This window comes from Salmo trutta, chromosome 12 (assembly GCF_901001165.1).
Source record: "Salmo trutta chromosome 12, fSalTru1.1, whole genome shotgun sequence".
In the NCBI taxonomy this organism is placed as follows: Eukaryota; Metazoa; Chordata; class Actinopteri; order Salmoniformes; family Salmonidae; genus Salmo; species Salmo trutta.
The window spans coordinates 44,570,681-44,596,366 of record NC_042968.1 but is presented as its reverse complement, the minus strand read 5'-3'; the positions used below and the strand labels follow the sequence as shown (position 1 = coordinate 44,596,366).

At 41.9% G+C, this 25,686-nt stretch overlaps 1 protein-coding gene across 7 annotated transcripts in view; it reads left to right on the top strand.

The window, feature by feature from the left end:
* LOC115203619 (C-myc promoter-binding protein) overlaps positions 1-25,686 on the top strand; it is a gene marked incomplete at its 5' end in the record, with an annotated part of 115,346 nt that overhangs the window by 63,718 nt on the left and 25,942 nt on the right. For 3 of the 7 annotated variants that reach the window (XM_029768460.1, XM_029768457.1, XM_029768455.1), the window contains 4 exon segments: positions 3,329-3,473; positions 8,035-8,163; positions 24,026-24,151; positions 24,653-24,811. In XM_029768460.1, the coding sequence (XP_029624320.1) occupies positions 3,329-3,473; positions 8,035-8,163; positions 24,026-24,151; positions 24,653-24,811 (559 nt within the window). 7 annotated transcript variants of the gene reach the window in all.

The following is a 25,686-nucleotide window of genomic DNA, read 5'->3' as shown; positions in this document are numbered from 1 at the left end:
CTGTCAGGTTGTACAGTACCTTCCTGTCAGGTTGTACAGTACCTTCCTGTCAGGTTGTACAGTACCTTCCTGTCAGGTTGTACAGTACCTTCCTGTCAGGTTGTACAGTGTCTTTCTGTCAGGTTGTACAGTACCTTCCTGTCAGGTTGTCAGTACCTTCCTGTCAGGTTGTACAGTGTCTTTCTGTCAGGTTGTACAGTACCTTCCTGTCAGGTTGTCAGTACCTTCCTGTCAGGTTGTACAGTGTCTTTCTGTCAGGTTGTACAGTTTCTTTCTGTCAGGTTGTACAGTACCTTCCTGTCAGGTTGTACAGTGTCTTTCTGTCAGGTTGTACAGTACCTTCCTGTCAGGTTGTACAGTTTCTTTCTGTCAGGTTGTCAGTACCTTCCTGTCAGGTTGTACAGTGTCTTTCTGTCAGGTTGTACAGTACCTTCCTGTCAGGTTGTACAGTGTCTTTCTGTCAGGTTGTACAGTACCTTCCTGTCAGGTTGTCAGTACCTTCCTGTCAGGTTGTACAGTGTCTTTCTGTCAGGTTGTACAGTACCTTCCTGTCAGGTTGTACAGTTTCTTTCTGTCAGGTTGTACAGTACCTTCCTGTCAGGTTGTACAGTACCTTCCTGTCAGGTTGTACAGTTTCTTTCTGTCAGGTTGTACAGTACCTTCCTGTCAGGTTGTACAGTACCTTCCTGTCAGGTTGTACAGTTTCTTTCTGTCAGGTTGTCAGTACCTTCCTGTCAGGTTGTCAGTACCTTCCTGTCAGGTTGTACAGTTTCTTTCTGTCAGGTTGTACAGTACCTTCCTGTCAGGTTGTACAGTACCTTCCTGTCAGGTTGTACAGTTTCTTTCTGTCAGGTTGTACAGTACCTTCCTGTCAGGTTGTACAGTACCTTCCTGTCAGGTTGTACAGCACCTTCCTGTCAGGTTGTACAGTGCCTTCCTGTCAGGTTGTACAGCGCCTTCCTGTCAGATTGTACAGTTTCTTTCTGTCAGGTTGTACAGTACCTTCCTGTCAGGTTGTACAGTACCTTCCTGTCAGGTTGTACAGCACCTTCCTGTCAGGTTGTACAGCACCTTCTCAGGTTGTACAATACCTTCCTGTCAGGTTGTACAGTACCTTCCTGTCAGGTTGTACAGTACCTTCTCAGGTTGTATAGTAACTTCCTGTCAGGTTGTACAGTACCTTCCTGTCAGGTTGTACAGTACCTTCCTGTAGCAAGGCTTTCCAGGAACTGTCACTACCTGTTTAAATAATTCTACAATACCTATCAGTCACAGTAATGTCACTGTAGTTACCTCATCAAGGTTACAGTGTTGCATCCCAAATTACACCCTATTCCCTTTATATAGCAGTCCTTTTGACCATGGCCTGTAGGACTCTGATTAAACGTAGTGCACTGTATAGGGAATAGGGTACATTTTAGGAGTCATTCAGTATGTTCTGAGTCCGCTGGCTCACAGGTCAGGAAGCAGACACATGGACAGTTTTAGGTCTCCATGGTTGCAGCCTGCGGCACCAGACACTATAATCACACAGGACATTACAATGAGTTGTGATGCTGTCAACCTGTCAGCATCTCAGCAGATAGCACCCCATTCCCTTTATACTGCACTTCTTTTGACCAGGGTCTATAGAGCATCCCATAGGGCTCTGGTCTAAAGTAGTGCACTATATAGGGAATAAGGTGGCGTTTGGGATGCGGGTCCTGGTAACCCGGGCAGTAAATGAACACGTGACCAGTGATGTTATACTAAAGGAAGGTTATCTCTGAGCACGGTGGAGCCGTGTTGAAGGTTACAGCACCGCTGTCCTGTACTATCTGTTCCCCTGTGGCATTCTATGTGCCTTCCAAATGGCATCATATTCCCTATTGGCCCTGGTCAAATGTACTGCACTATATAGGGAATAGGGGGCCATTTTGGATGCAGATATTCTGGGAGTAATTTAGGGAGTGATAGAGGGAGTTATTTTAGCCTGGGGTATTACCAGGATTATTACTATCAGTATTACTATCAGTATTACCACCAGTATTACCACCAGTATTACTATCAGTATTACCACCAGTATTACTATCAGTATTACCAGGAGTATTACTATCAGTATTACCAGCAGTATTACTATCAGCATTACTATCAGTATTACCAGGAGTATTACTATCAGTATTACCAGGAGTATTACTATCAGTATTACCAGGAGTATTACTATCAGTATTACCAGGAGTATTACTATCAGTATTACCAGGAGTATTACTATCAGTATTACTATCAGTATTACCAGGAGTATTACTATCAGTATTACCAGCAGTATTACTATCAGTATTACCAGCAGTATTACTATCAGTATTACTATCAGTATTACCATCAGTATTACCAGCAGTATTACCAGCAGTATTACCAGCAGTATTACTATCAGTATTACTATCAGTATTACCAGGAGTATTACTATCAGTATTACCAGCAGTATTACTATCAGTATTACCAGCAGTATTACTATCAGTATTACCAGCAGTATTACTATCAGTATTACTATCAGTATTACTATCAGTATTACCAGCAGTATTACTAGCAGTATTACCAGCAGTATTACCAGCAGTATTACTACCAGTATTACTATCAGTATTACCATCAGTATTACCATCAGTATTACCAGCAGTATTACCAGCAGTATTACTATCAGTATTACTATCAGTATTACCAGGAGTATTACTATCAGTATTACCAGCAGTATTACTATCAGTATTACCAGCAGTATTACTATCAGTATTACCAGCAGTATTACTATCAGTATTACCAGCAGTATTACCAGCAGTATTACTACCAGTATTACCAGCAGTATTACTACCAGTATTACCACCAGTATTACCACCAGTATTACCAGGATGGACAGTAACACTGGCTGCTGTCATTATAGAAGAGCTTTTGTTGTTGGCCTGCAGTCTGGAATTACAATGACTTTCTCTGTGTGTGTGTGTGTGTGTGTGTGTGTGTGTGTGTGTGTGTGTGTGTGTGTGTGTGTGTGTGTGTGTGTGTGTGTGTGTGTGTGTGTGTGTGTGTATAAGTAAGGATATGTAGCCTATATCAGTGAGTTCATAATTATGCTTCTTTCTCCCTCCACTCCATCTCCTTCTATTCCATCTCCTACTCTCCTCCCCCTCATCCTCCCCCTCTCCTCCCCCTCCCCCTCATCCTCTCCTCCTCCTCCACCTCCTCTTCTCCATCTTCTCCTCCTCTCCTCCCCCTCCTCCTCCACCTCCTCTTCTCCATCTTCTCCTCCTCTCCTCCCCCTCCTCCTCCACCTCATCTTCTCCTCCCCCTCCCTCTCCTCTTCCAGGCGGTGTTAGAGTCTACCTGGCCTTCCAGTACCAGAGGAGGTTACTTCATGTGGATGAAGCTGAGGAACGTGGTTATGGGTGTGGCTCAGTTCAGACAGGCGCTACGCAAACAGCAGCCTCCACCCACTCAGAGCCCTCTGTCAGGTAACCATGACGATGCACCAAGCTCCTTAGGCTGTGATTGTAAAGTGCTGTGAACTTAACACGTTGTGAGGTTATTGTGAGGTTGCTTCTTTATGAAATGTGTTGGTTTGGATGTGATGCTAAGCGTCAGTGTAATAGTGGATGTGTCTGAAAGAGCAATGTGAGAGGTGTCTGTCGTTTCAAACACATATTACATACATACTACAATACATCATTCATCACATTAGATAAAACAGATTCAGTAGAAACCTTCAGATCAGAATACATGAAATAAACACTCACCCTGTACACCCTTTGCTGTGTGGTGCTGCGTGGTGCTGCCTGGTGCTGCCTGGTGCTGCCTGGTGCTGCCTGGTGCTGCCTGGCAGAACTTAGAACTTAGAAAAAAATCAAATCAAAAGTTCCTTCTCTCGATGTGCAGTGAACTTGTACTGTATGTACTGTATTGTATTGTATTGTACTGGCACCAGCACACCTCCAGATCAGCCATGACCAGGCCTCTAGTTCTCTAGTGCAGGGTTTCCCAACCCTCTCCTTGCCCCCCCCAGACCTAATCTGTCACCTGATTCATTGAGTCAAAGGCTTGATGATTAGCTGACTAATTATATCAGGTGTGACGAGGAGAGGGTTGGGAAACCCTGCCTAGTGACCTATTAAACACTGTAGTCCTCTAGTGACCTGTAAAACACTGTAGTCCTCTAGTGACCTGTAAAACACTGTAGTCCTCTAGTGACCTGTAAAACACTGTAGTCCTCTAGTGACCTGTAAAACCCTGTAGTCCTCTAGTGACCTGTAAAACACTGTAGTCCTCTAGTGACCTGTAAAACACTGTAGTCCTCTAGTGACCTGTAAAACACTGTAGTCCTCTAGTGACCTGTAAAACACTGTAGTCCTCTAGTGACCTATTTAACACTGTAGTCCTCTAGTGACCTATTTAACACTGTAGTCCTCTAGTGACCTATAAAACACTGTAGTCCTCTAGTGACCTGTAAAACACTGTAGTCCTCTAGTGACCTGTAAAACACTGTAGTCCTCTAGTGACCTGTAAAACACTGTAGTCCTCTAGTGACCTGTAAAACACTGTAGTCCTCTAGTGACCTGTAAAACACTGTAGTCCTCTAGTGACCTGTAAAACACTGTAGTCCTCTAGTGACCTGTAAAACACTGTAGTCCTCTAGTGACCTGTAAAACACTGTAGTCCTCTAGTGACCTGTAAAACACTGTAGTCCTCTAGTGACCTATAAAACACTGTAGTCCTCTAGTGACCTATAAAACACTGTAGTCCTCTAGTGACCTATAAAACACTGTAGTCCTCTAGTGACCTATAAAACACTATAGTCCTCTAGTGACCTGGAAAACACTGTAGTCCTCTAGTGACCTATTAAACACTGTAGTCCTCTAGTGACCTATAAAACACTGTAGTCCTCTAGTGACCTATAAAACACTATAGTCCTCTAGTGACCTGTAAAACACTGTAGTCCTCTAGTGACCTATTACACACTGTAGTCCTCTAGTGACCTATTAAACACTGTAGTCCTCTAGTGACCTATAAAACACTGTAGTCCTTTAGTGACCTGTAAAACACTGTAGTCCTCTATTGACCTATTAAACACTGTAGTCCTCTAGTGACCTGTAAAACACTGTAGTCCTCTAGTGACCTATTAAACACTGTAGTCCTCTAGTGACCTGTAAAACACTGTAGTCCTCTAGTGACCTGTAAAACACTGTAGTCCCGTAGTGACCTGTAAAACACTGTAGTCCTCTAGTGACCTGTAAAACACTGTAGTCCTCTAGTGACCTGTAAAACACTGTAGTCCTCCAGTGACCTGTAAAACACTGTAGTCCTCTAGTGACCTGTAAAACACTGTAGTCCTCTAGTGACCTATTAAACACTGTAGTCCTCTAGTAACCTATTAAACGCTATAGTCCTCTAGTGACCTATTAAACACTCTAGTCCTCTAGTTACCTGTAAAACACTGTAGTCCTCTAGTGACCTGTAAAACACTGTAGTCCTCTGGTGATCTATTAAACACTGTAGTCCTCTAGTGACCTATTAAACACTGTAGTCCTCCAGCGACCTATTAAACACTGTAGTCCTATAGTGACCTGGAAAACACTGTAGTCCTCTAGTGACCTGGAAAACACTGTAGTCCTCTAGTGACCGGTAAAACACTGTAGTCCTCTAGTGACCTATTAAACACTGTAGTCCTCTGGTGACCTGTAAAACACTGTAGTCCTCAAGTGACCTGTAAAACACTGTAGTCCTCTGGTGACCTGTAAAACACTGTAGTCCTCTAGTGACCTATTAAACACTGTAGTCCTCTAGTGACCTATTAAACACTGTAGTCCTCTAGTGACCTATAAAACACTGTAGTCCTCTAGTGACCTATAAAACACTGTAGTCCTTTAGTGACCTGGAAAACACTGTAGTCCTCTAGTGACCTATTAAACACTGTAGTCCTCTAGTGACCTATTAAACACTGTAGTCCTCTAGTGACCTATTAAACACTGTAGTCCTCTAGTGACCTATTAAACACTGTAGTCCTCTAGTGACCTATAAAACACTGTAGTCCTCTAGTGACCTATAAAACACTGTAGTCCTTTAGTGACCTGGAAAACACTGTAGTCCTCTAGTGACCTATTAAACACTGTAGTCCTCTAGTGAGCTATTAAACACTGTAGTCCTCTAGTGACCTATTAAACGCTGTAGTCCTCTAGTGACCTATAAAACACTGTAGTCCTCTAGTGACCTATAAAACACTGTAGTCCTTTAGTGACCTGGAAAACACTGTAGTCCTCTAGTGACCTATTAAACACTGTAGTCCTCTTGTGACCTGTAAAACACTGTAGTCCTCTAGTGACCTATTAAACACTGTAGTCCTCTAGTGACCTGTAAAACACTGTAGTCCCCTAGTGACCTGTAAAAGACTGTAGTCCCCTAGTTACCTGTAAAAGACTGTAGTCCTCTAGTGACCTGTAAAACACTGTAGTCCTCTAGTGACCTATTAAACACTGTAGTCCTCTAGTGACCTATAAAACACTGTAGTCCTCTAGTGACCTATAAAACACTGTAGTCCTTTAGTGACCAGGAAAACACTGTAGTCCTCTGGTGATCTATTAAACACTGTAGTCCTCTAGTGACCTGCAATACACTGTAGTCCTCTAGTGACCTATAAAACACTGTAGTCCTCTAGTGACCTGTAAAACACTGTAGTCCTCTAGTGACCTATTAAACACTGTAGTCCTCTAGTGACCTATTAAACACTGTAGTCCTCTAGTGACCTATTAAACACTGTATTCCTCTAGTGACCTATTAAACACTATAGTCCTCTAGTGACCTATTAAACACTGTAGTCCTCTAGTGACCTATTAAACACTGTAGTCCTCTAGTGACCTGTAAAACACTGTAGTCCTCTAGTGACCTATAAAACACTGTAGTCCTCTAGTGACCTATAAAACACTGTAGTCCTCTAGTGACCTGTAAAACACTGTAGTCCTCTAATGACCTATTAAACACTGTAGTCCTCTAGTGACCTATTAAACACTGTAGTCCTCTAGTGACCTATAAAACACTGTAGTCCTCTAGTGACCTATAAAACACTGTAGTCCTCTAGTGACCTATTAAACACTGTAGTCCTCTAGTGACCTATTAAACACTGTAGTCCTCTGGTGACCTATTAAACACTGTAGTCCTCTAGTGACCTATTAAACACTGTAGTCCTCTAATGACCTATTAAACACTGTAGTCCTCTAGTGACCTATAAAACACTGTAGTCCTCTAGTGACCTATAAAACACTGTAGTCCTCTAGTGACCTATAAAACACTGTAGTCCTCTAGTGACCTATAAAACACTGTAGTCCTCTAGTGACCTATTAAACACTGTAGTCCTCTGGTGACCTATTAAACACTGTAGTCCTCTAGTGACCTATTAAACACTGTAGTCCTCTAGTGACCTATTAAACACTGTAGTCCTCTAGTGACCTATAAAACACTGTAGTCCTCTAGTGACCTATAAAACACTGTAGTCCTCTAGTGACCTATAAAACACTGTAGTCCTCTAGTGACCTGTAAAACACTGTAGTCCTCTGGTAGTCCTCTGGTGACCTGTACAATACTGTTGCTTCAATTCACTGGCCCACTAGGATATTGGTTAAAGATTTCTTGACACACACACACACACACACACACACACACACACACACACACACACACACACACACACACACACACACACACACACACACAGAGTTACAGTCCATAATATTTAACTTGGTCTAAAGCCAGACGGCCCCAGGTTGTGTTGACATCCAGGCCGTGGACCACTCCCTGTTGCGCTGCACACACACCTGTAGAGAAGTTCACTTGCTTCACACACATCCTTCACATAATTTTGATTTTCACGGAAAGTTACAAATCCCTCTCAGACAAATTGATTCAGGCTACATATTCCTCGCTGAAGAACCATCACAGAAAAAGTAATTCACCCCTTATTAACACCTTGTTTTTGAGGAGCCAAATGGTGTCCAAGTTTCTCTTAATGCCTTGTTGTCTTTGGAGCAGATGGCAGCGACCTGGACGCTGTGAGTCACGGCAGCGTGGATAGCTCTGCCGACACTAACACGGCCGAGCAGGGCCCCTACGCCCCTGACTCCATCAAAGTAGACCCAACTGACGATAGGCGTAGCACAGGTACAACCCAAAATGGCTGCCGACTACGCCATCTTACTACGCCTTTTCTCGGTCTGACACGTCCTTTTTTTCTCCTCTCTCATTGCTTCCACACGGCCTCCCTCCACCTCCTCCCTCCTCTCTCATTGCTTCCACACGGCCTCCCTCCACCTCCTCCCTCCTCTCTCATTGCTTCCACACGGCCTCCCTCCACCTCCTCCCTCCTCTCTCATTGCTTCCACACGGCCTTCCTCCACGTCGTCCCTGCTATCTCCCTCCTCCTTTCTCTTCCTGCCCCTTCCTTCCTTTCTTCCTCTCTTCTTTCATGGCTTGTTGTCTCCATGTTTTTCCTCCTTCACTATGGTTGCTCTGCTGTCTCCCTACCTAACTACCCACTCCGTCCGTCCCTCCCTGCCTGTGCTGTGTGTGCCCGTGCATGCAGTCAGCCGCGGGGACTGGGGCGGTGTGGGGTCGGACACCCGGTCGGGTCACTCACACTGGGGGGGTTTTGACCTCCACTCCCCCCGCCACTCAGGTAAATCTATGAGCTCTCTCTTTCACTATACCTTTCCCTGATACGCTGCCCCTTTCTCAGTGTCTCTCTACCTCAATCTCTGTCTCTCTCTATATATATATATATATATATAATCTCTTTCTCTACCTCTCTTTCTGGTCCTCTTTCTCTGGCCCTCTCTCTCTCTGGCCCTCATTATCTGACCCTCTCTCTCTGGCTATCTTTCTCTTTCGCTCGCTCTATGTCTAGTTCTGTCTCTTGTTCTGTCTCTATGTCTTGTTCTGTCTCTATGTCTAGTTCTGTCTCTATGTCTAGTTCTGTCTCTAGTTCTGTCTCTATGTCTAGTTCTGTCTCTAGTTCTGTCTCTATGTCTAGTTCTGTCTCTAGTTCTGTCTCTAGTTCTGTCTCTATGTCTAGTTCTGTCTCTATGTCTAGTTCTGTCTCTATGTCTAGTTCTGTCTCTGTCTAGTTCTGTCTCTATGTCTAGTTCTGTCTCTATGTCTAGTTCTGTCTCTATGTCTAGTTCTGTCTCTATGTCTAGTTCTGTCTCTGTCTAGTTCTGTGTCTAGTTCTGTCTCTATGTCTAGTTCTGTCTCTAGTTCTGTCTCTATGTCTAGTTCTGTCTCTATGTCTAGTTCTGTCTCTTGTTCTGTCTCTATGTGTAGTTATGTCTCTGTCTATGTCTAGTTCTGTCTCTATGTCTAGTTCTGTCTCTGTCTAGTTCTGTCTCTATGTCTAGTTCTATGTCTAGTTCTGTCTCTATGTCTAGTTCTGTCTATGTCTAGTTCTGTCTCTAGTTCTGTCTCTATGTGTAGTTATGTCTCTATGTCTATGTCTAGTTCTGTCTCTATGTCTAGTTCTGTCTCTAGTTCTGTCTCTATGTCTAGTTCTGTCTCTAGTTCTGTCTCTATGTCTAGTTCTGTCTCTAGTTCTGTCTCTATGTCTAGTTCTGTCTCTATGTCTAGTTCTGTCTCTATGTCTAGTTCTGTCTCTATGTCTAGTTCTGTCTCTTGTTCTGTCTCTATGTGTAGTTATGTCTCTATGTCTATGTCTAGTTCTGTCTCTATGTCTAGTTCTGTCTCTATGTCTAGTTCTGTCTCTATGTCTAGTTCTGTCTCTGTATAGTTCTGTCTCTATGTCTAGTTCTATGTCTAGTTATGTCTCTAGTTCTGTCTCTATGTCTAGTTCTGTCTATGTCTAGTTCTGTCTCTAGTTCTGTCTCTATGTGTAGTTATGTCTCTATGTCTAGGTCTAGTTCTGTCTCTATGTCTAGTTCTGTCTCTAGTTCTGTCTCTATGTCTAGTTCTGTCTCTAGTTCTGTCTCTATGTCTAGTTCTGTCTCTAGTTCTGTCTCTATGTCTAGTTCTGTCTCTAGTTCTGTCTCTATGTCTAGTTCTGTCTCTTGTTCTGTCTCTAGTTCTGTCTCTGTCTAGTTCTGTCTCTGTCTAGTTCTGTCTCTGTCTAGTTCTGTCTCTATGTCTAGTTCTGTCTCTAGTTCTGTCGCTAGTTCTGTCTCTATGTCTAGTTCTGTCTCTATGTCTAGTTCTGTCTCTATGTCTAGTTCTGTCTCTATGTCTAGTTCTGTCTCATGTTCTGTCTCTATGTCTAGTTCTGTCTCTGTCTAGTTCTGTCTCTATGTCTAGTTCTGTCTATGTCTAGTTCTGTCTCTGTCTAGTTCTGTCTCTATGTCTAGTTCTGTCTCTAGTTCTGTCTCTAGTTCTGTCTCTATGTCTAGTTCTGTCTCTATGTCTAGTTCTGTCTCTATGTCTAGTTCTGTCTCTGTCTAGTTCTGTCTCTATGTCTAGTTCTGTCTCTATGTCTAGTTCTGTCTCTATGTCTAGTTCTGTCTCTATGTCTAGTTCTGTCTCTGTCTAGTTCTGTGTCTAGTTCTGTCTCTATGTCTAGTTCTGTCTCTAGTTCTGTCTCTATGTCTAGTTCTGTCTCTATGTCTAGTTCTGTCTCTTGTTCTGTCTCTATGTGTAGTTATGTCTCTGTCTATGTCTAGTTCTGTCTCTATGTCTAGTTCTGTCTCTGTCTAGTTCTGTCTCTATGTCTAGTTCTATGTCTAGTTCTGTCTCTATGTCTAGTTCTGTCTATGTCTAGTTCTGTCTCTAGTTCTGTCTCTATGTGTAGTTATGTCTCTATGTCTATGTCTAGTTCTGTCTCTATGTCTAGTTCTGTCTCTAGTTCTGTCTCTATGTCTAGTTCTGTCTCTAGTTCTGTCTCTATGTCTAGTTCTGTCTCTAGTTCTGTCTCTATGTCTAGTTCTGTCTCTATGTCTAGTTCTGTCTCTATGTCTAGTTCTGTCTCTATGTCTAGTTCTGTCTCTTGTTCTGTCTCTATGTGTAGTTATGTCTCTATGTCTATGTCTAGTTCTGTCTCTATGTCTAGTTCTGTCTCTATGTCTAGTTCTGTCTCTATGTCTAGTTCTGTCTCTGTATAGTTCTGTCTCTATGTCTAGTTCTATGTCTAGTTATGTCTCTAGTTCTGTCTCTATGTCTAGTTCTGTCTATGTCTAGTTCTGTCTCTAGTTCTGTCTCTATGTGTAGTTATGTCTCTATGTCTAGGTCTAGTTCTGTCTCTATGTCTAGTTCTGTCTCTAGTTCTGTCTCTATGTCTAGTTCTGTCTCTAGTTCTGTCTCTATGTCTAGTTCTGTCTCTAGTTCTGTCTCTATGTCTAGTTCTGTCTCTAGTTCTGTCTCTATGTCTAGTTCTGTCTCTAGTTCTGTCTCTGTCTAGTTCTGTCTCTGTCTAGTTCTGTCTCTGTCTAGTTCTGTCTCTATGTCTAGTTCTGTCTCTAGTTCTGTCGCTAGTTCTGTCTCTATGTCTAGTTCTGCCTCTATGTCTAGTTCTGTCTCTATGTCTAGTTCTGTCTCTATGTCTAGTTCTGTCTCATGTTCTGTCTCTATGTCTAGTTCTGTCTCTGTCTAGTTCTGTCTCTATGTCTAGTTCTGTCTATGTCTAGTTCTGTCTCTGTCTAGTTCTGTCTCTGTCTAGTTCTGTCTCTGTCTAGTTCTGTCTCTATGTCTAGTTCTGTCTCTATGTCTAGTTCTGTCTCTGTCTAGTTCTGTCTCTGTCTACGTCTAGTTCTGTCTCTGTCTACGTCTAGTTCTGTCTCTGTCTACGTCTAGTTCTGTCTATGTCTAGTTCTGTCTCTATGTCTATGTCTAGTTCTGTCTCTATGTCTAGTTCTGTCTCTATGTCTAGTTCTGTCTCTATGTCTAGTTCTGTCTCTGTCTAGTTCTGTGTCTAGTTCTGTCTCTATGTCTAGTTCTGTCTCTGTCTAGTTCTGTCTGTATGTCTAGTTCTATGTCTAGTTCTGTCTCTAGTTCTGTCTCTATGTGTAGTTATGTCTCTGTCTATGTCTAGTTCTGTCTCTATGTCTAGTTCTGTCTCTGTCTAGTTCTGTCTCTATGTCTAGTTCTATGTCTAGTTCTGTCTCTAGTTCTGTCTCTATGTCTAGTTCTGTCTATGTCTAGTTCTGTCTCTAGTTCTGTCTCTATGTGTAGTTATGTCTCTATGTCTATGTCTAGTTCTGTCTCTATGTCTAGTTCTGTCTCTAGTTCTGTCTCTATGTCTAGTTCTGTCTCTAGTTCTGTCTCTATGTCTAGTTCTGTCTCTAGTTCTGTCTCTATATCTAGTTCTGTCTCTATGTCTAGTTCTGTCTCTATGTCTAGTTCTGTCTCTTGTTCTGTCTCTATGTGTAGTTATGTCTCTATGTCTATGTCTAGTTCTGTCTCTATGTCTAGTTCTGTCTCTATGTCTAGTTCTGTCTCTGTCTAGTTCTGTCTCTATGTCTAGTTATGTCTCTAGTTCTGTCTCTATGTCTAGTTCTGTCTCTAGTTCTGTCTCTAGTTCTGTCTCTAGTTCTGTCTCTAGTTCTGTCTCTATGTCTAGTTCTGTCTCTAGTTCTGTCTCTATGTCTAGTTCTGTCTCTAGTTCTGTCTCTATGTCTAGTTCTGTCTCTAGTTCTGTCTCTATGTCTAGTTCTGTCTCTAGTTCTGTCTCTATGTCTAGTTCTGTCTCTAGTTCTGTCTCTATGTCTAGTTCTGTCTCTAGTTCTGTCTCTATGTCTAGTTCTGTCTCTAGTTCTGTCTCTATGTCTAGTTCTGTCTCTTGTTCTGTCTCTAGTTCTGTCTCTGTCTAGTTCTGTCTCTGTCTAGTTCTGTCTCTGTCTAGTTCTGTCTCTATGTCTAGTTCTGTCTCTAGTTCTGTCGCTAGTTCTGTCTCTGTCTAGTTCTGTCTCTATGTCTAGTTCTGTCTCTATGTCTAGTTCTGTCTCTTGTTCTGTCTCTATGTCTAGTTCTGTCTCTGTCTAGTTCTGTCTCTATGTCTAGTTCTGTCTAGTTCTGTCTATGTCTAGTTCTGTCTCTGTCTAGTTCTGTCTCTGTCTAGTTCTGTCTCTATGTCTAGTTCTGTCTCTATGTCTAGTTCTGTCTCTGTCTATGTCTAGTTCTGTCTCTGTCTAGTTCTGTCTCTGTCTACGTCTAGTTCTGTCTCTGTCTACGTCTAGTTCTGTCTATGTCTAGTTCTGTCTCTATGTCTATGTCTAGTTCTGTCTCTATGTCTAGTTCTGTCTCTATGTCTAGTTCTGTCTCTATGTCTAGTTCTGTCTCTATGTCTAGTTCTGTCTCTGTCTAGTTCTGTGTCTAGTTCTGTCTCTATGTTTAGTTCTGTCTCTATGTCTAGTTCTGTCTCTGTCTAGTTCTGTCTGTATGTCTAGTTCTATGTCTAGTTCTGTCTCTAGTTCTGTCTCTATGTGTAGTTATGTCTCTATGTCTAGGTCTAGTTCTGTCTCTATGTCTAGTTCTGTCTCTAGTTCTGTCTCTATGTCTAGTTCTGTCTCTAGTTCTGTCTCTATGTCTAGTTCTGTCTCTAGTTCTGTCTCTATGTCTAGTTCTGTCTCTAGTTCTGTCTATGTCTAGTTCTGTCTCTAGTTCTGTCTCTAGTTCTGTCTCTGTCTAGTTCTGTCTCTGTCTAGTTCTGTCTCTGTCTAGTTCTGTCTCTATGTCTAGTTCTGTCTCTAGTTCTGTCGCTAGTTCTGTCTCTATGTCTAGTTCTGCCTCTATGTCTAGTTCTGTCTCTATGTCTAGTTCTGTCTCTATGTCTAGTTCTGTCTCATGTTCTGTCTCTATGTCTAGTTCTGTCTCTGTCTAGTTCTGTCTCTATGTCTAGTTCTGTCTATGTCTAGTTCTGTCTCTGTCTAGTTCTGTCTCTGTCTAGTTCTGTCTCTGTCTAGTTCTGTCTCTATGTCTAGTTCTGTCTCTATGTCTAGTTCTGTCTCTGTCTAGTTCTGTCTCTGTCTACGTCTAGTTCTGTCTCTGTCTACGTCTAGTTCTGTCTCTGTCTACGTCTAGTTCTGTCTATGTCTAGTTCTGTCTCTATGTCTATGTCTAGTTCTGTCTCTATGTCTAGTTCTGTCTCTATGTCTAGTTCTGTCTCTATGTCTAGTTCTGTCTCTGTCTAGTTCTGTGTCTAGTTCTGTCTCTATGTCTAGTTCTGTCTCTGTCTAGTTCTGTCTGTATGTCTAGTTCTATGTCTAGTTCTGTCTCTAGTTCTGTCTCTATGTGTAGTTATGTCTCTGTCTATGTCTAGTTCTGTCTCTATGTCTAGTTCTGTCTCTGTCTAGTTCTGTCTCTATGTCTAGTTCTATGTCTAGTTCTGTCTCTAGTTCTGTCTCTATGTCTAGTTCTGTCTATGTCTAGTTCTGTCTCTAGTTCTGTCTCTATGTGTAGTTATGTCTCTATGTCTATGTCTAGTTCTGTCTCTATGTCTAGTTCTGTCTCTAGTTCTGTCTCTATGTCTAGTTCTGTCTCTAGTTCTGTCTCTATGTCTAGTTCTGTCTCTAGTTCTGTCTCTATATCTAGTTCTGTCTCTATGTCTAGTTCTGTCTCTATGTCTAGTTCTGTCTCTTGTTCTGTCTCTATGTGTAGTTATGTCTCTATGTCTATGTCTAGTTCTGTCTCTATGTCTAGTTCTGTCTCTATGTCTAGTTCTGTCTCTGTCTAGTTCTGTCTCTATGTCTAGTTATGTCTCTAGTTCTGTCTCTATGTCTAGTTCTGTCTCTAGTTCTGTCTCTAGTTCTGTCTCTAGTTCTGTCTCTATGTCTAGTTCTGTCTCTAGTTCTGTCTCTATGTCTAGTTCTGTCTCTAGTTCTGTCTCTATGTCTAGTTCTGTCTCTAGTTCTGTCTCTATGTCTAGTTCTGTCTCTAGTTCTGTCTCTATGTCTAGTTCTGTCTCTAGTTCTGTCTCTATGTCTAGTTCTGTCTCTAGTTCTGTCTCTATGTCTAGTTCTGTCTCTAGTTCTGTCTCTATGTCTAGTTCTGTCTCTTGTTCTGTCTCTAGTTCTGTCTCTGTCTAGTTCTGTCTCTGTCTAGTTCTGTCTCTGTCTAGTTCTGTCTCTATGTCTAGTTCTGTCTCTAGTTCTGTCGCTAGTTCTGTCTCTGTCTAGTTCTGTCTCTATGTCTAGTTCTGTCTCTATGTCTAGTTCTGTCTCTTGTTCTGTCTCTATGTCTAGTTCTGTCTCTGTCTAGTTCTGTCTCTATGTCTAGTTCTGTCTAGTTCTGTCTATGTCTAGTTCTGTCTCTGTCTAGTTCTGTCTCTGTCTAGTTCTGTCTCTATGTCTAGTTCTGTCTCTATGTCTAGTTCTGTCTCTGTCTATGTCTAGTTCTGTCTCTGTCTAGTTCTGTCTCTGTCTACGTCTAGTTCTGTCTCTGTCTACGTCTAGTTCTGTCTATGTCTAGTTCTGTCTCTATGTCTATGTCTAGTTCTGTCTCTATGTCTAGTTCTGTCTCTATGTCTAGTTCTGTCTCTATGTCTAGTTCTGTCTCTATGTCTAGTTCTGTCTCTGTCTAGTTCTGTGTCTAGTTCTGTCTCTATGTTTAGTTCTGTCTCTATGTCTAGTTCTGTCTCTGTCTAGTTCTGTCTGTATGTCTAGTTCTATGTCTAGTTCTGTCTCTAGTTCTGTCTCTATGTGTAGTTATGTCTCTGTCTATGTCTAGTTCTGTCTCTATGTCTAGTTCTGTCTCTGTCTAGTTCTGTCTCTATGTCTAGTTCTATGTCTAGTTCTGTCTCTAGTTCTGTCTCTATGTCTAGTTCTGTCTATGTCTAGTTATGTCTCTAGTTCTGTCTCTATGTGTAGTTATGTCTCTATGTCTATGTCTAGTTCTGTCTCTATGTCTAGTTCTGTCTCTATGTCTAGTTCTGTCTCTATGTCTAGTTCTGTCTCTGTCTAGTTCTGTCTCTATGTCTAGTTATGTCTCTAGTTCTGTCTCTATGTCTAGTTCTGTCTATGTCTAGTTCTGTCTCTAGTTCTGTCTCTATGTGTAGTCTGTCTCTATGTAGGTAGTTATGTCTCTATGTCTAGGTCTAGTTCTGTCTCTATGTCTAGTTCTGTCTCTAGTTCTGTCTCTATGTCTAGTTCTGTCTCTAGTTCTGTCTCTATGTCTAGTTCTGTCTCTAGTTCTGTCTCTATGTCTAGTTCTGTCTCTAGTTCTGTCTCTATGTCTAGTTCTGTCTCTAGTTCTGTCTCTATGTCTAGTTCTGTCTCTAGTTCTGTCTCTATGTCTAGTTCTGTCTCTAGTTCTGTCTCTATGTCTAGTTCTGTCTCTTGTTCTGTCTCTAGTTCTGTCTCTGTCTAGTTCTGTCTCTGTCTAGTTCTGTCTCTGTCTAGTTCTGTCTCTATGTCTAGTTCTGTCTCTAGTTCTGTTTCTAGTTCTGTCTCTATGTCTAGTTCTGTCTCTATGTCTAGTTCTGTCTCTATGTCTAGTTCTGTCTCTTGTTCTGTCTCTATGTCTAGTTCTGTCTCTGTCTAGTTCTGTCTCTGTCTAGTTCTGTCTCTATGTCTAGTTCTGTCTCTGTCTAGTTCTGTCTCTGTCTAGTTCTGTCTCTATGTCTAGTTCTGTCTCTGTCTATGTCTAGTTCTGTCTCTGTCTAGTTCTGTCTCTGTCTACGTCTAGTTCTGTCTCTGTCTACGTCTAGTTCTGTCTATGTCTAGTTCTGTCTCTATGTCTATGTCTAGTTCTGTCTCTATGTCTAGTTCTGTCTCTATGTCTAGTTCTGTCTCTATGTCTAGTTCTGTCTCTGTCTAGTTCTGTGTCTAGTTCTGTCTCTATGTTTAGTTCTGTCTCTATGTCTAGTTCTGTCTCTGTCTAGTTCTGTCTGTATGTCTAGTTCTATGTCTAGTTCTGTCTCTAGTTCTGTCTCTATGTGTAGTTATGTCTCTATGTCTAGGTCTAGTTCTGTCTCTATGTCTAGTTCTGTCTCTAGTTCTGTCTCTATGTCTAGTTCTGTCTCTAGTTCTGTCTCTATGTCTAGTTCTGTCTCTAGTTCTGTCTCTATGTCTAGTTCTGTCTCTAGTTCTGTCTTTAGTTCTGTCTCTGTCTAGTTCTGTCTTTAGTTCTGTCTCTATGTCTAGTTCTGTCTCTATGTCTAGTTCTGTCTCTATGTCTAGTTCTGTCTCTATGTCTACTTCTGTCTCTATGTCTAGTTCTGTCTCTATGTCTAGTTCTGTCTCTAGTTCTGTCTCTATGTCTACTTCTGTCTCTATGTCTAGTTCTGTCTCTATGTCTATGTCTAGTTCTGTCTCTATGTCTAGTTCTGTCTCTAGTTCTGTCTCTATGTCTAGTTCTGTCTCTAGTTCTGTCTCTATGTCTAGTTCTGTCTCTAGTTCTGTCTATATGTCTAGTTCTGTCTCTTGTTCTGTCTCTATGTCTAGTTCTGTATCTAGTTCTGTCTCTATGTCTAGTTCTGTCTCTAGTTCTGTCTCTATGTCTAGTTCTGTCTCTAGTTCTGTCTCTATGTCTAGTTCTGTCTCTAGTTCTGTCTCTATGTCTAGTTCTGTCTTTAGTTCTGTCTCTATGTCTAGTTCTGTCTCTAGTTCTGTCTCTATGTCTAGTTCTGTCTCTAGTTCTGTCTCTATGTCTAGTTCTGTCTCTAGTTCTGTCTCTATGTCTAGTTCTGTCTCTTGTTCTGTCTCTAGTTCTGTCTCTGTCTAGTTCTGTCTCTGTCTAGTTCTGTCTCTGTCTAGTTCTGTCTCTATGTCTAGTTCTGTCTCTAGTTCTGTCGCTAGTTCTGTCTCTATGTCTAGTTCTGTCTCTATGTCTAGTTCTGTCTCTATGTCTAGTTCTGTCTCTATGTCTAGTTCTGTCTCTTGTTCTGTCTCTATGTCTAGTTCTGTCTCTGTCTAGTTCTGTCTCTATGTCTAGTTCTGTCTAGTTCTGTCTATGTCTAGTTCTGTCTCTGTCTAGTTCTGTCTCTGTCTAGTTCTGTCTCTATGTCTAGTTCTGTCTCTATGTCTAGTTCTGTCTCTATGTCTAGTTCTGTCTCTGTCTAGTTCTGTCTCTGTCTAGTTCTGTCTCTGTCTACGTCTAGTTCTGTCTCTGTCTACGTCTAGTTCTGTCTCTGTCTACGTCTAGTTCTGTCTATGTCTAGTTCTGTCTCTATGTCTATGTCTAGTTCTGTCTCTATGTCTAGTTCTGTCTCTATGTCTAGTTCTGTCTCTATGTCTAGTTCTGTCTCTATGTCTAGTTCTGTCTCTGTCTAGTTCTGTGTCTAGTTCTGTCTCTATGTTTAGTTCTGTCTCTATGTCTAGTTCTGTCTCTGTCTAGTTCTGTCTGTATGTCTAGTTCTATGTCTAGTTCTGTCTCTAGTTCTGTCTCTATGTGTAGTTATGTCTCTGTCTATGTCTAGTTCTGTCTCTATGTCTAGTTCTGTCTCTGTCTAGTTCTGTCTCTATGTCTAGTTCTATGTCTAGTTCTGTCTCTAGTTCTGTCTCTATGTCTAGTTCTGTCTATGTCTAGTTCTGTCTCTAGTTCTGTCTCTATGTGTAGTTATGTCTCTATGTCTATGTCTAGTTCTGTCTCTATGTCTAGTTCTGTCTCTAGTTCTGTCTCTATGTCTAGTTCTGTCTCTAGTTCTGTCTCTATGTCTAGTTCTGTCTCTAGTTCTGTCTCTATATCTAGTTCTGTCTCTATGTCTAGTTCTGTCTCTATGTCTAGTTCTGTCTCTTGTTCTGTCTCTATGTGTAGTTATGTCTCTATGTCTATTTCTAGTTCTGTCTCTATGTCTAGTTCTGTCTCTATGTCTAGTTCTGTCTCTATGTCTAGTTCTGTCTCTGTCTAGTTCTGTCTCTATGTCTAGTTATGTCTCTAGTTCTGTCTCTATGTCTAGTTCTGTCTATGTCTAGTTCTGTCTCTAGTTCTGTCTCTATGTGTAGTTATGTCTCTATGTCTAGGTCTAGTTCTGTCTCTATGTCTAGTTCTGTCTCTAGTTCTGTCTCTATGTCTAGTTCTGTCTCTAGTTCTGTCTCTATGTCTAGTTCTGTCTCTAGTTCTGTCTCTATGTCTAGTTCTGTCTCTAGTTCTGTCTCTATGTCTAGTTCTGTCTCTAGTTCTGTCTCTATGTCTAGTTCTGTCTCTAGTTCTGTCTCTATGTCTAGTTCTGTCTCTAGTTCTGTCTCTATGTCTAGTTCTGTCTCTTGTTCTGTCTCTAGTTCTGTCTCTGTCTAGTTCTGTCTCTGTCTAGTTCTGTCTCTGTCTAGTTCTGTCTCTATGTCTAGTTCTGTCTCTAGTTCTGTCTCTAGTTCTGTCTCTATGTCTAGTTCTGTCTCTATGTCTAGTTCTGTCTCTATGTCTAGTTCTGTCTCTAGTTCTGTCTCTATGTCTAGTTCTGTCTCTATGTCTAGTTCTGTCTCTGTCTATGTCTAGTTCTGTCTCTGTCTATGTCTAGTTCTGTCTCTGTCTATGTCTAGTTCTGTCTCTGTCTATGTCTAGTTCTGTCTCTGTCTACGTCTAGTTCTGTCTCTGTCTAGTTCTGTCTCTATGTCTAGTTCTGTCTCTTGTTCTGTCTCTATGTCTAGTTCTGTCTCTGTCTAGTTCTGTCTCTGTCTAGTTCTGTCTCTATGTCTAGTTCTGTCTCTATGTCTAGTTCTGTCTATGTCTAGTTCTGTCTATGTCTAGTTCTGTCTCTATGTCTAGTTCTGTCTCTATGTCTAGTTCTGTCTCTATGTCTAGTTCTGTCTCTATGTCTAGTTCTGTCTCTGTCTATGTCTAGTTCTGTCTCTGTCTATGTCTAGTTCTGTCTCTGTCTATGTCTAGTTCTGTCTCTGTCTACGTCTAGTTCTGTCTCTGTCTAGTTCTGTCTCTGTCTAGTTCTGTCTCTATGTCTAGTTCTGTCTAGTTCTGTCTATGTCTAGTTCTGTCTCTATGTCTAGTTCTGTCTCTGTCTAGTTCTGTCTCTATATCTAGTTCTGTCTCTATGTCTAGTTCTGTCTCTATGTCTAGTTCTGTCTCTATGTCTAGTTCTGTCTCTGTCTATGTCTAGTTCTGTCTCTGTCTATGTCTAGTTCTGTCTCTGTCTATGTCTAGTTCTGTCTCTGTCTACGTCTAGTTCTGTCTATGTCTAGTTCTGTCTCTATGTCTATGTCTAGTTCTGTCTCTGTCTAGTTCTGTCTCTGTCTAGTTCTGTCTCTATGTCTAGTTCTGTCTCTATGTCTAGTTCTGTCTCTATGTCTAGTTCTGTCTCTGTCTAGTTCTGTGTCTATTTCTGTCTCTATGTTTAGTTCTGTCTCTATGTCTAGTTCTGTCTCTAGTTCTGTCTCTATGTCTAGTTCTGTCTCTATGTCTAGTTCTGTCTCTGTCTAGTTCTGTCTGTATGTCTAGTTCTATGTCTAGTTCTGTCTCTAGTTCTGTCTCTATGTCTAGTTCTGTCTATGTCTAGTTCTGTCTCTAGTTCTGTCTCTATGTGTAGTTATGTCTCTATGTCTAGGTCTAGTTCTGTCTCTATGTCTAGTTCTGTCTCTAGTTCTGTCTCTATGTCTAGTTCTGTCTCTAGTTCTGTCTCTATGTCTAGTTCTGTCTCTAGTTCTGTCTCTATGTCTAGTTCTGTCTCTAGTTATGTCTCTATGTCTAGTTCTGTCTCTAGTTCTGTCTCTATGTCTAGTTCTGTCTCTAGTTCTGTCTTTAGTTCTGTCTCTTGTCTGTCTCTATGTCTAGTTCTGTCTCTATGTCTAGTTCTGTCTCTATGTCTAGTTCTGTCTCTAGTTCTGTCTCTATGTCTAGGTTCTGTCTCTATGTCTAGTTCTGTCTCTATGTCTATGTCTAGTTCTGTCTCTATGTCTAGTTCTGTCTCTATGTCTATGTCTAGTTCTGTCTCTATGTCTAGTTCTGTCTCTATGTCTAGTTCTGTCTCTATGTCTACTTCTGTCTCTATGTCTAGTTCTGTCTCTATGTCTAGTTCTGTCTCTATGTCTAGTTCTGTCTCTAGTTCTGTCTCTATGTCTAGTTCTGTCTCTATGTCTAGTTCTGTCTCTATGTCTATGTCTAGTTCTGTCTCTATGTCTATGTCTAGTTCTGTCTCTATGTCTAGTTCTGTCTCTATGTCTATGTCTAGTTCTGTCTCTATGTCTAGTTCTGTCTCTATGTCTAGTTCTGTCTCTATGTCTAGTTCTGTCTCTTGTTCTGTCTCTATGTCTAGTTCTGTCTCTTGTTCTGTCTCTATGTCTAGTTCTGTCTCTATGTCTAGTTCTGTCTCTATGTCTAGTTCTGTCTCTATGTCTATGTCTAGGTCTGTCTCTGTCTATGTCTAGTTCTGTCTCTAGTTCTGTCTCTAGTTCTGTCTCTATGTCTAGTTCTGTCTCTATGTCTAGTTCTGTCTCTATGTCTAGTTCTGTCTCTATGTCTAGTTCTGTCTCTAGTTCTGTCTCTATGTCTAGTTCTGTCTCTATGTCTAGTTCTGTCTCTATGTCTATGTCTAGTTCTGTCTCTATGTCTAGTTCTGTCTCTATGTCTATGTCTAGTTCTGTCTCTGTCTAGTTCTGTCTCTATGTCTAGTTCTGTCTCTAGTTCTGTCTCTATGTCTAGTTCCGTCTCTATGTGTAGTTTTGTCTCTAGTTATGTCGCTATGTGTAGTTCTGTCTATGTGTAGTTCTCTCTCTCCTTCCTTTTCTCTCTCTGTCCACTCTTCACTTCCTCCACTGTGTCCTCTCTGTGGCCATGCCTCTTCGTCTGCTGCTCTCCTCCCTTTAACACATCTGTTTCTTTTTGAGGTTTTCCTCTCCTTCACTTTGAAAGCCACAGTTAACAATGTAGCAATGTAGCAATTATAGAACAACTTCAAGGATGAAGGACTTTCATTTGGAATATAATGAATGGTTTAGATCAGGGGTGTCAAACTCATTTTGGTCTTCACCGATGTCCGGAGGGCTGCAATTAAAATTGGTAAAAAATGTCCTCGCCGTCCACATTTACATAGAAATAGTTCCATATCCATCGCTTTTGGAATGTTGGATTCTCCCTGACTGTCTAGCATTCATTTTGATGACTGTTATCAAGCTGGACTGAGAGAAGAGACTATAAATGACTTATCTAGCTGGTCAGAGAGAAGAGACTAAATTACTGTTATCAAGCTGGACAGAGTGAAAATACTATAAATGACTGTTATCAAGTTGGACAGAGTGAAGAGACTATAAATGACTTATCTAGCTGGACAGAGAGAAGAGACTAAATGACTGTTATCAAGCTGGACTGAGAGAAGAGACTATAAATGACTGTTATCTAGCTGGACAGAGTGAAGAGACTAGAAATGACTGTTATCTAGCTGGTCTGAGTGAAGAGACTAGAAATGACTGTTATCAAGCTGGTCAGACTGAAGAGACTAGAAATGACTGTTATCAAGCTGGACAGAGTGAAGAGAATATAAATGACTTATCTAGCTGGACAGAGTGAAGAGACTATAAATGACTGTTATCTAGCTGGTCAGAGTGAAGAGACTATAAATGACTGTTATCAAGCTGATCAGAGTGAAGAGACTAAATGACTGTTATCAAGCTGGACAGAGTGAAGAGACTATAAATGTAGGTCCATTGTCATTTTTACAGTTTTCTATTGGTTTTAGTCATTCCAATGTCAACTGAGATCGTTTTTCACAGACGATTATGTAATTGTCTTACTCAAACCCCCTGTGGGCCGGATTGAATGGGTTCTCTGGCCAGTCCGTAGGTTTGACACCCCTGGTTTAGATAATACAGATGACTACACTCCAGAAGTCTTTGAAAGCAGAAGTACTGTGTTGTAGTTCAGTAGGGCAGTCTGAGGGTTGAGTGTAGTGTCTTGTTGCTCATTAAGGGAGTTAGGTTGTCATCTTATCAGAGAGAGAGAGAGACAGAGAGAGAGATAGAGAGAGAGATACATAGAGATGTATGCTGTACACAATTTCATGAGCTGAAATAAAAGATCCCAGAAATGTTTCATCTGCACCAAAATATTATTTCTCTGACATTTTGCGCGCACATTTTTTTTCATCCCTGTTAGTGAGCATTTCTCCTTTGCCAAGATAATCCATCCATCTGACAGGTGTGGGATATCAAGAAGCTGACTAAACAGCATGACCATTGCACAGGTGCACCTTGTGCTGGGGACAATAAAAGGCCACTCTAAAATGTGCAGTTTTGTCACACAACACAGTGCCACAGATGTCTCAAGTTTTGAGGGACAGTGCAATTGGCATGCTGGCTACAGGAATTTCCACCAGAACTGTTGCCAGATAATTGAACGTTCATTTCTCTACCATAAGCCACCTCCAATGTCATTTTAGACAATTTGGCAGTACGTCCAACCTGCCTTTCAACCGCAGACCACGTGTATGGCGTTGTGTGGACGGGCGGTTTGCTGATGTCAACGTTATGAACAGAGTGCCCCATGGTGGCGTGGGGTTATGGTATGGGCAGTCATATGCTACGGACAACAAACAATTGCATTTTATCGATGGCAATTTGTATGCACAGAAATATCGTAACGAGATCCTAAGGCCCATTGTGAGGCAAAAATGTTTTGACCTGTGATCAGCAGATGCACATCTGTATTCCCAGTCATGTGAAATCCATAGATTAGGGCCTCATTTATATATTTCAATTGACTGATTTTCTTATATGAACTGTAACTCAGTAAAATCTTGTTGCATCTTGCATCTTGTTCAGTATAGATTTATACGAGCCCAGTTGGGGGAAAGATTCATGTTTTATTCACAGACGATGGCGAGGCAGGCAGGGAGGATCATGGGAAAGATGAAAGACTCAGAGCAGATCAGACAGTTGGTGGCCAGAAGAGACTAATGTTCTCTCTCTCGCTCTCTATCTTTCTTTCTTTCTTTCTTTTTGCAGTTAGAAATTGAGAGACGAGAGTGAATGTGAGCTTTAAGAAATGTGAGGGAGAGAATGAGAGAGGGAGAGAAATCAAGATTGACGACCATAAAACTTCAATTAAACACGTTTCTCAAATTAGAGTTTTTTTAAATGAGGAATGAGGTGTCTCTTGGAGTAGCAAGTTCTGGTGAGAAGTGCACAAACTATCTCTCCTTCCCTCCTTCCTCCAGGGGAGCAGTCAGACCTGGGGTATAACTCCCTCTCTAAAGAAGAGGTGCGTAGAGGAGGACCCAGCCCGCTGGACAGGGACAGCACCCAGGACAAGGACAACAAGAAGGAGAGTGACTACAGCTCCTGTGAGTGTTGCTATGGAGTTGTAGACATTCTGTCAGATGTTTCCTGCTGAGAGGATGTTATAGGAAGAGCAGGCTGCACTCTGCTGCCCCCTGGTGGAGGTTTACACTGTCTGTCTGTCCCTCAATGCTGTCAACGTCATATATTCAGTCTCCCTGGTGGAGGTTTAGACTGTCTGTCTGTCTGTCCCACAATGCTGTCAACATCATATATTCAGTCTCCCTGGTGGAGGTTTAGACTCTGTCTGTCTGTCCCACAATGCTGTCAACATCATATATTCAGAGTCTCTCTGGTGGAGGTTTAGACTGTCTGTCTGTCTGTCTGTCCCACAACACTGTATTCAGGTCTATATAGTAAATGTGATCTGTTATCTCAACATTAAAGGCTTGATGCATGTACATTCTTTGATGTTCTTTTCTCAGGCGTATTTGATTGTGTGGTTGTACTAATTTTGTGTGTGTGTGTGTGTGTGTGTGTGTGTGTGTGTGTGTGTGTGTGTCCAGTGTCGGAGACAGAGAGTGCTAAGGGCAGTGGAGACGGTCTCCCCCAACAGGACTTCCCAGAGGTCAACGGTCCATTCAAACGGCATAATTCCGGCATCGTCCGCGGCAACTATCCCTATGACAATGCAGCCTGTGAGCCCAAGGGGTCAACCAGCACAGGTAAATACCTGGAACTAACTGTCCCTATGACGATGCAGCCTGTGAGCCCACGGGGTCAACCAGCACAGGTAAATACCTGGAACTAACTGTCCCTATGACGATGCAGCCTGTGAGCCCACGGGGTCAACCAGCACAGGTAAATACCTGGAACTTACTGTCCCTATGACGATGCAGCCTGTGAGCCCGCGGGGTCAACCAGCACAGGTAAATACCTGGAACTTACTGTCCCTATGACGATGCAGCCTGTGAGCCCACGGGGTCAACCAGCACAGGTAAATACCTGGAACTAACTGTCCCTATGACGATGCAGCCTGTGAGCCCAAGGGGTCAACCAGCACAGGTAAATACCTGGAACTAACTGTCCCTATGACGATGCAGCCTGTGAGCCCAAGGGGTCAACCAGCACAGGTAAATACCTGGAACTAACTGTCCCTATGACGATGCAGCCTGTGAGCCCACGGGGTCAACCACCACAGGTAAATACCTGGAACTAACTGTCCCTATGACGATGCAGCCTGTGAGCCCACGGGGTCAACCAGCACATGTACATTTTACTATTGGTGTAACACTGAGTACGGTTACATGCACACTATAATGTGATTATTGTGGATAGTCAGATTATATAATAGTTTGATTAAAACGTTTACATGCTTTGTAAGAAGAAGGATTTCCCTAATAATAATAACTCTGTTTCCATGGAGACATCTGAAAAGGCTACCTGATAAATGCAGAACTACCTGAGGCTACCTGATAAATGCAGAACATCGCCAGTCTAAATTAACATTCTACCACAGCAAACATGTTATAAAGTTTGTATGTGAGAACTATTTCTAAAACCCATATATTCAGTTGTTCTGAACTCACTTCACTAAAGA